At 37.8% G+C, this 10118-nt stretch overlaps 1 protein-coding gene across 2 annotated transcripts in view; it reads right to left on the bottom strand.

Annotated features, from left to right (window-relative positions):
* Positions 1-10118, bottom strand: part of Themis (thymocyte selection associated) — a 185876-nt gene that overhangs the window by 55479 nt on the left and 120279 nt on the right. The window contains exon 5 of one of the 2 annotated variants that reach the window (XM_021221720.1): positions 8753-9083. The exons of the other annotated variant lie outside the window; for it this stretch is intronic. Coding sequence (XP_021077379.1) covers positions 9060-9083 — 24 coding nt within the window. The 3' untranslated portion in view covers positions 8753-9059. Of the gene's footprint in view, positions 1-8752; positions 9084-10118 lie in introns of those variants that run through there. 2 annotated transcript variants of the gene reach the window in all.

Here is a 10118-nt window from a genome sequence, read left to right as displayed (position 1 = left end):
GGAAGGGAAGAGACGAGACGAGACGAGACGAGAAGAGAAGAGAAGAGAAGAGAAGAGAAGAGAAGAGAAGAGAAGAGAAGAGAAGAGAAGAGAAGAGAGATAACACCTATTCACTTACTTGAACCCAACTTTCTATTTATGGAGTCAGTTTTATTATCTTGCACAGAAGTAGATTTATCTAACTTAGGAGCCACTTCCTGTTATACATCTGCAGGAGTTACACACAGAATACTGACAAAAAATTCCCCTCTCCCCTGAGAAACAGACATGGCTGTATGAGACAAAATTTCTACAGAAAGTCAAAGTACAGCCATCGTCTGTGTGATCAGTCAATCGTCAGAATGATAGTTACTGAGCACTCTCAGGGTTCAGCAAATTCTTCTAAGTGCTCAATCGCTCTTCCTCACAACGTTATCATCTTTTAGAAGGAATTGAAAGCCCTTCTCTCACACTGATTTTTTCTCTATGCATTAACGAATGATAAACTGCACCTTTAAGTAGACGTTTACTTCAGGGACATTCCCTGTAGCATCATTCCTACCTCAGATCTCTTGATGATTTAACAGTTTTGAACTGTTTTTAAAGCATGCATTGCCTCTCCGAATGGAGACACATAGGCAGCTTGTTCAAATCACTATTGGGATAATGAGATTAGCATACTCTTTGGGGCTTCTGGTTGCATGGAGTCAATCATCAATCACCTCTTCATTCATTTTGCTTTGCTCATTTACTTAGCAAATAAAATTTAAATCAGAGAATAATATATGCCATACTTTTAAGAATAAAACACCTGCATTGAAGGACTCATGAAAAATGGTGTTTTCTAATGCAATATAGTAAGGTGTAATAATGGTCTGAATAAATGCCTGTAATTCACCCTTCTATAAAAAGTGTGAGCCTTTCAAATGGAAGCTAAATCATGTGAAGGTGTTTGAGGTAGGACCAATCTTGCAACCTCTCTGGCTTCTAGTTGCTACATTGATGACAGGCACTTAGAATTGGTCACTTTTAAAACTTAGTGCCCTTAAGGATACCACTCTGTATAGCTTTCCTTCTCAAAAAGAAAGAATTTCATAAGGAATTGTTATAAAAGAATATTTCCTGGAGACTGGAGATGGTTCAGCAGTTAAGAGCACTGGCTGCTGACTGGAGGAGGGGGTGGCATTTGACATCCTCTGCTGGCCTCTGAGCGTATCAGGATCATACAAATATGCTCATGCAAAGCACCCAGACACATGAAATAAGATTAAGGTAAAAAAAATAATATGTCCCTGAAGAAAACATTCTTTACTAGAAATGTTTCTCCCCAGAACTCATTTTCCTTCTTGAAGCAATGATTTTGCTCTCATATAGAATACATCCTGCTACTAAGTTCATGTTCTGTCTCCAGGACAGAATGTGTAGTGTTGACTGTCAATCAACATACTACATTCTCTTCCCCCCTCACCAGTAAACACAACACACATGTACCCACACAATAACAGACACACATACATGCACACAAACACACACACACACACACACATTTAAACACAGGCACTCCTCAGGGATTTCGATATGCCCTAAAAGAGACTAAAAAAGGAAGATGAAACTCATTTCTGTTAGTTTGAAGTACAAATCTTTGGCTAACTATGCAAATGTATCTAGAAAGTGGCCCTTAAAAAGGGACTGTCATGACACAGAAAAACCCCTCCCAGAGGTAGAGCCAGCACTTATACTGTGATTAGCCTCCCACCAGTGCTCTGGTGTATTTTCAGATAGTATATGATACTGTTATACTTCACCCAGGTAGGGGTGAGATTTTTACACCATCAGACTAGAATGTTAGTCACCCTATTATCAGTTTAGCTATTTATATCTCTGTGATTTCTATACTACATGTGAAAAATTACATACAATTAGGCTAAAGTTTGGTTATCAAAGAAGAAATTATTTTTCAAGATTTATACATCTGTACACCTACAGGAAAACTTTTTTGTGGTCTCTCTCACATTCTCTCCCCATCTGCCTCTCTCTCCCTTACTCTCCCTACCCCTGATTTCTTATTTGCTTTTTGAGCCAAGACTTAACTGGGTCCCTGTGATAGCTCTGAACTTGCAAACTTACTAGTTAGCACAGACTATCACCAAACATCAGATTGGTGAGTTCTAGGATTACAGGTACGCGATCCCATACTGGTCTAGTTTCAGACTTGACTTAGTCTGATATTTATCACATGAAAGGAATTCAGGCACCAAATCATTACAACGTCTCTACTAAGTTACAAATAACCAACTGAAGGGTTGGCCACTCTTCTCCTACTTATTCAAATATCAGTGCCTTAAAAACACTAACAAAAACAGAATAGAATAAACATAAAAATACCTTTAATGAGATAAATGTTATACACAGTTATTTTTATAGGAGAGGATTTATGACTATTTCTCATAAATAACATATTACTACATATTCTTAACAGTCTTTTGTAATTATATACTAAGCTCATTCATGGAAATCTGTACGTCCATCGACAGGCTTGATGTGGTGTTGAAGGCATTGAAGGAGTCCTATCCTCTAATACCCAAATGCCCTTGGTGAGGGTGGGGTCTCTTAAACAGCTTTGTCAATAAAATGTAAGTATTTCACAAGAATATCAACATCTTCGACAGCTGTAAGTAGCCCATTAGACGCTTCACGTTTTTTATTTGTAACCTGTGATGACCATCTTTAAAGTGCACTTCTGTGCACAACACTGAAAGTGTTATTTATTTATTTATTTATTTATTTATTTATTTATTTATTATTTATTTATTTATGGTAACAACAGGCTGGAATATCCTTTAGTGTGTGCTTTGCAGCCTACATATCTGAGAAGTAAACAGGATTGCCATTCCTCCAAAAGCTTGGCCGTCCGTCATTGCTTCAAGAAGCTTTGGGGAATATTCAGTGTGATGGAATATAAACAACATTATCAACTGCTGTTAAGGCTCTATGAAGCAATCAGAAAACTTCATGAACATAAAACCAAAATTTATAAAAAATAATAAGGGATATGTTTATTAATATGTAAGGATATTAATAGATTTTAGTTGTTAACTAGTATAGAAAACCATCAAGTTACATGTATTATGTCACATTGATACATGTACACATTGTATATATTTAAATTAGATTACATACCTTTATCTTCAAATATTTATCATTTCCCTATGGAAAAAACCTTCTAAAACTCTTCCTTTTAGCCCGAATAATGTACAGTTCATTGCTTCATCATAAGTATTTTACTGTGCAAAAATGCACCAGAATTACTTGTTTTTGCAAAGCTGCACATTTGTAACTATTGCTAACCTTCCTAATCCTCCTCATTGTCCTCAGACTCTAAGAACAACCGCTTCATCACCAAACCTTAAATGATGGTTTTTAGGTTCTGGTTACACATGAAATCATAGGATACCTGCACTTCTGTGCCTGACTCACTCAACAGTGTTTGTGTCTTCTGTCCCAGTCAAGTATCACAATGACAAGATTTGGTTCTTTTATGGATAAATAACACTCCACTGATTATCTGTACAACAGTTTTCAATCCACTCATCAGCTGAGAGATGCTTGGACTGGTTATAGACATTAGCAACTGTGAAGCCTGTTGCAAGTAAGCACTGGAATGGAGGCATCTCTTCATTGGGATGATGGTGTTTCCTCAGGATCAACACCCAGTAGAAGAATTACTGAGTCATATGGCCATTCCATGCTGAACTTTCTGAGGAAATCATTTACATGCCATCAACAATATGTAAAGAAAGTCTCCTTTTTTTCTCCAAATCTTGCCTTCACACAGTCTAATCTTCATTTTAGCTGCTGCTGCTACTGACTTCTTAAGAGTTCCTTTCTGGTGGAAATGGAGAACAGTGCCTTTCAGATGTAGAGTTTGTAAATAGTTTCTTCCATTCTATAGGTTGCTTTTTTTCTATTGGTGGCTTTCTTTGCTGTGTAGAGGATTTTCAATTCACTGTCATCCATTGTCCATTTGAACATAGTATTTAAAATGAGCTGAGTTTGCCTGGTCTCATTACTGGTAGGTATTTATTATATTCCTCATGTTATTCTAAGCACTTTTCCTAAATGAAATCGCTTAATCATCACAGCAACTCTCTAAAACATACTTTTTTTTATCCTTGTATACTTAATCAGTAAATTGAGGGGAATAGAGACTATATTTTACCAAAAATTAATAATTACCATGACTAAATAAAAATTGTGATCCTTCATAAAGAGAGAAAGGGAGAGATAGAGAGGGAGAGAGATTGAGAGAGGGAAGGAGAGAGAGAGAGAGAGAGAGAGAGAGAGAGAGAGAGAGAGAGAGAGACTCAAATGGATCAAAATCATCTTTCCAAAAACTCTAGAAGCTAAATTATAACACTCTAGCAAGCATTTATAAAGGGGAAATAATAGAATATTAACCTATAGGTATATAAGCAATAGATGATTCACAGTTATATAGTTGATCTATTGACTGACTGAAATGATAGATAGATACATAGATAGATACATAAACAGGTGATAGAGTGATGGATACATAGATAGATATGACAGATAAGGCTAATAAGATTGCTTATATCCTGATAAAAACAAAATGTCCAGAAAAAGCAAATAATTAGTGTTCAGCATCATAGCCTGAGTAAGACACTTAGTGTTAGCCTAACCTGCATAGAGGATATTCCCTAGACTCCCCAAATGTTAATCTTCAGAATTCTGGGGATCCATTGGCCCATCCTCCTCTCGGGCTAAGAAACAGTCCTTTACCCTTGAAATATGAGCAATATCTGCAAGGACCATAATTCCATAAATATCTCTTGGGCAGTACACACTCTACCTCCAGGGGCTCTGTCCATGGATTTAAGTGACCAGAGTAAACTTTTTAATAAAACATTGTACTTAATATATAGGCTATTTTAATTCCATTATTCCCATAGCAATACAGTATGGTAACTTTTTATACAACATTTGCATTGCTTTCAGTAATATAAGCAGCCTAGAGGTGTTTTAAAGTACACAGGTGGATGTGTGTGACTTCTAAATAAATGCTACACTGTTATGGGTAGAGGGCTGAGCATGTACAGATTTTGGTATGTGCAAGGAACCCTGAAACCACTCTTCATGGAAGCTGAGTGGTTGTACTATTTCTGTCACACAGCCTATGTTCGCTACTCAATCACCCTTTGACCTTGTTTACTGGTCGCCTTTCTTTAAGAAGTCAGACAGTGTGATTTAGGTGAAAGAGTGATACATTTCCTAACAATCATATGCAGGGGTTGATGTTAAATATATAGTGCCATTTTCTGATTTACTTTGTAGTCTTCCTTTCTTTTTTGATATCATTTTTATCATGTGTGTGTGTGTTATGCACTTGCATCTGCACCTGAACTTTTAATTACAACTACAACTGCATTTACACCTGGACCTGCACCTGGACCTGCAACTAGACCTGTACCTGGACCTCCACCTGGACCTGCACCTGGACCTGCACCTGGATCTGCACCTGGACCTCCACCTGGACCTGGACTTCCACCTGGACCTGCACCTGGACCTGCACCTGGACCTCCACCTGGACCTGCACCTGGACCCGCACCTGGACCTCCACCTGGACCTGGACCTGCACCTGAACCTGCACCTGGACCCGTACCTGGACCTGCACCTGCAACTGAAGAAGCCATAAAGAGGCAATGAATCTCCTAGAGCTGGAGTTGCAGGAAGTTGTAAATCACCTGCTGGATCCTGAATTTAGATCCTCAGGAAGAGCATCAAGCCCTCTATACCACTGAATTATCTCTCCAACTCTTATTCAGAAGCTTTTTATTATTGAGTATCAGGAAGTTAGATGCCCAGTATAAATTCCAATTCCTATCGGAGTCATAATCATTGCCTTATTCTCAACTACCCAGACCTTTAAGAATAAGAATTTACTGGTAATTACAAGGCACTAAAATAGATTTTCAGATAGCAGCACTCTACTTGAAAATAAATCCCTTTAAAAAACTTAGCCCTGAATATATTTTTTAAAAGATATAAAAATTTAACAATCTCGGATCTCAGTGGAGATTCTCTTTTTAGTGTGATCAGACAATACATGCTTAGAATTTATAAGTTCTACTTAGACAAAGCTATTTTATTTAATCCTTATTAATTTCTGTCTCTCCCCGAAGTAATAAAATATTAGAGAAATAAAACGTATTTGCTTTAAAGGAGTCTAAATCTTATCAAGTAAGTTTCAGAATCAAAAGATATTGGCATCAACAGCAGAAAAGGCTGTAGGGACAAAACCCCATGGCCCTGGCCATTGCTGATGTTAATGGTTTAGACATGTCTTAGAATCAGGGCAATTCTTTCAACAGAACCCATATCAGTTATCTGCTCCAAAGCTTTTGAAGGCTTCAAAAATTAATCTTAGAAAACAAAGAAAATCAGAGTCCTCTCAGTGGTCTATCTATACAGCCGGAGTGACCATGATCCTTCTTTTAGGTTTGGTTTGCTGTCTCGTTGTATTTCCACCAACCAATCATGGTTAGTGTGCAGAAGAGAAAGATGCCTGGTGAATGTTTAGCTTTACACCGAAATCATGTGTATTTTGTCTATAAAATGTTTTCGGTGAGATATTTTTTACATTATGGAAGTCCCCTCTCCTCCTATTCTATACTAGACAAACACTACGCATCTCGTGAGAATAGTTATACATGTGTTCAGAACATAGCCTTTGCTGTGCAGAATATTTCAGATCTTCAGATAGGACCTGTACACAGGTAATAATACTACCAAATGAATTACCACAAAAATAATACATTGCTGGAGAACTCCAATAAAACTGCAATTCCCTTGATGACTTGATTCAAATCCTGCTCTTCAAATTCTCTTCAGTGAAGTGAGGGCCATCCAGTCTTATCGCTATGCTTGAAGAAAGACAGAGCAGGTAGAGAAGCATCGGCATTCACTCATGGCAGAGCTGTGGTTGACCTCTTTAGCATGCACAGCTACAAATCTGCTAGGAAGGTAAAACACATCCTTTCTAACAATGCCTCACAATTTATAGTGCAGGAAAAAAATACTTGTATCTAAACCTGCTATCATTTCTAAGCCCAGTGTACTTTTTCTAAACAAAATAACTTCACCTTGAATCATGAAATTTGTAAAGTAAACTCATAAAATTATATATTCAGTGAAGCCATACTAATCCCCCCTCTGTGTGTGTGTGTGTGTGTGTGTGCATATATATTTTAGAATACCCACATATAGATAAATGTACTATTTCTTAGGATTTTTTTCTTTCTATTCATACAAAGAGGAAGATAATATTGTGTTACCAATGGTAGAAGCAAGAACATAAGAGAGAGTTCATTGAAAATGATGCTCACACAACACCTTTCCAACATGTATCATGGTTCTGCAGGCCAGAGACAGGAGAGCTAAGCCAGCCCTACCATTGACAGTGGACCTTGGAGGTCCCTCAGCTACGAAAGACGACCATAGAACCTGGAGACTGTCTCATAAGATTTGTCACAGTGGGTCAAAGCAGTGAAGTCTAAAATCATAGTATTTTATCTGTATTGTTCAGGGAAGACACATTTTTAAAAATTCAATATATTTACCAATATAGCTTGATGTCGTAAAAAAAAAAAAATTCCAGGAAAGGTCCATTTGGGGTGTGTTTGCTCCGCTTCCAATGTTCCCTGAAAAGCCTGTGTCACCAATCAACTCTGAATTACTGTTCCTCTCCTCAAGGCCAATCTGTCAAAGACTGATTACCCTTTAACCGTGATTTGAGATTTAGTTTTCAGAATAGGAAATAACAGTTTCACAGTGTGGTCCAGCTGAGCTTTATAGAACAGCTTCAGTCAGGCTGACATGTGCTTTTATTAACAATATTTCCTGTAGCCGCACAGACAATGAGAAATCCACTTCTGTGCGTGGAGACAATTATAAATGAGCAGGTACATTTTCCCCCTGGCCTGGTCACGATGTCAAATGTGTGATTAGAAAGGCCTTGTGCTTTTAGCTAAATGAGGCTAGATTTCTTTCCATTTGCAAGAACAAGCTATTTCTACCTTTCATTGCTCAGCCTCTTGGTATCTCAATTCTCAACTCTCTATGGCAAATAGGGTCATAAATGTAACACCCTTCACATGGAGCAAACAATATTGTTATGTTTATTTGCAAGAAAATTTAGTTTCTTTCAGAAAGGAGAGATCATAACCACCACACAGAATCAATGTATTGATGCACTGTGTGACGCAGGAGGCAAGAGGAAATGGCTGCACATCATTAGGAATCACATCACCCTGTTGAGTGAACATGGGTACCAAATTGTTAGCACAAGAGAGGAAGCTTAGGAAGAATCAACAAGAGTGACTCATAAGGAGATAGATGCTCATGTCCAATGGATAGCTGCATGTAGAGTGCTATGTAGAATTGAGAAAATGATGACAATATGCCAATTGGGATAAAGAAATGAGACAGGAAGAGGAGAAGGGAGAGAAAGTTCCTGAACAAGTTCTCTCAGAGTAGGTAGAAGGTGAAAACAAAAGCCAACTCCCACTGTATAGAAAATCATGCCCCATTAAATCAAGCATCACAATGTCACACGTTGAGTACCGAAGACAGAGAAATTTATAGTATAATGCTACCAGAAAGACCACTGTCACCCAATATACAAGAAGGCAGTTTGGGAACTGTCTTATTTAGAGTTTTACTGCTATGAACAGAATCCACGACCAAGGCAACTCTTATAAGGATAACATTTCATTGGGGGTAGGTTTACAGGTTCAGAGGTTCAGTTCATTATTATCAAAGAAGGAACATGGTATGGTGCAGAAGGAGCTGAGGGTTCCACATCTTCATATGAAGGTGGCTAAGAGAAGACTGGCTTCCAGGCAGCTAGAATGGGGGTCTCATTGCCCATCTCCAAAGTGGCACACTTTCTTTAGCAAGGCCACACTAACTTCAACAAGGCTATATCTCCTAAGAGTCCACCTCCCTGGGCCAAGTACATTCAAACCACCACAGAGATCCTTCTTGTTTCTTCACTGTAGTTTTCAGCAACAACAAGGTGTCCTATCCTGTTGATATTTTAAGGTACTCAAATAAAAAATTTTAATTACATCTCTTTAATATACAGCATAAAAACACAGTGTGCATGTTTTAGCTAAAGGAAAGATTCTGGTCATTCACTGGGACATAAATCTATGAACAAAGATAGTATGATTATCCCAGATCATAATGTAAATGAATAACAAATTCAGGGCAAAAACCACATTCTCTTAATTTTATTGTTTTAAGCCATAGTTACATAAAATCAAATGAAATGCTCAAAATTTTCTACAAAGACTGGAGTTTACTTAAAGGCTAAGAAAAGACAGTTCTGTTAATAAAAGAACTCAGGTGGGAATATGCTAAATTTTAAAGGTCAGCAGTCAAGTTATGGAATGAATATTCTTTAAAAGTATTCTTTAGAAGTAGGAGAGGAAATACAGCCAGGGAGAGGCATTTTTGTCTTATTACTCAAATAGACATGGGATTGGGCGGCATTTTACCACCTTAACCACCACCACCCTCCATGCCTCTGGCAGCATTCCACGCCACAGTGTCCCCAAGCTTGACATTTCTCTTTCTACTCTTAATCTTTACTACCGTGTTCTAGTCACAGCACAAAAGAGAGGGAGACCTATACGAAGCAAGTTGGTTCACAATACTCCTCCATTCAACCCTCGGTTCACTTCACATCTCATAATGTTAATCCACTGTGAAGACCCCCCGCACCGCAGTCATCTCCTACTTCATTTCAGCGCATACCCCCTCCATTCTAAATTGGAACAAGTGTCAGAAATATTCCTGAACTTACTAGAAAGACTTCTATTTCTTCAGTGAGAAGATTCGGCTGAATAATTGTCAAACCATTTAACAAGATGGCAAAATCTAACTTCAAAGTTCGAATTATCCAAATGGTTGTTTAATTCTGTTGTAATCAAATTATCAGAGGATATTTGTTTTGTTTTAAATTAATGAGGTCCTTTAAAAAGTTCATTAAGCAGAATGAGTTAACTGAGAGTCTACGTTGTTACTGAAAAAAAAAAGACTGCTAAAGATAGCATGAG

This window comes from Mus pahari, chromosome 21 (genome assembly GCF_900095145.1).
Source record: "Mus pahari chromosome 21, PAHARI_EIJ_v1.1, whole genome shotgun sequence".
NCBI classification, from domain to species: domain Eukaryota; kingdom Metazoa; phylum Chordata; class Mammalia; order Rodentia; family Muridae; genus Mus; species Mus pahari.
The sequence above is the reverse complement of the archived record's forward strand: the minus strand, read 5'-3'. Positions and strand labels throughout refer to the sequence as shown.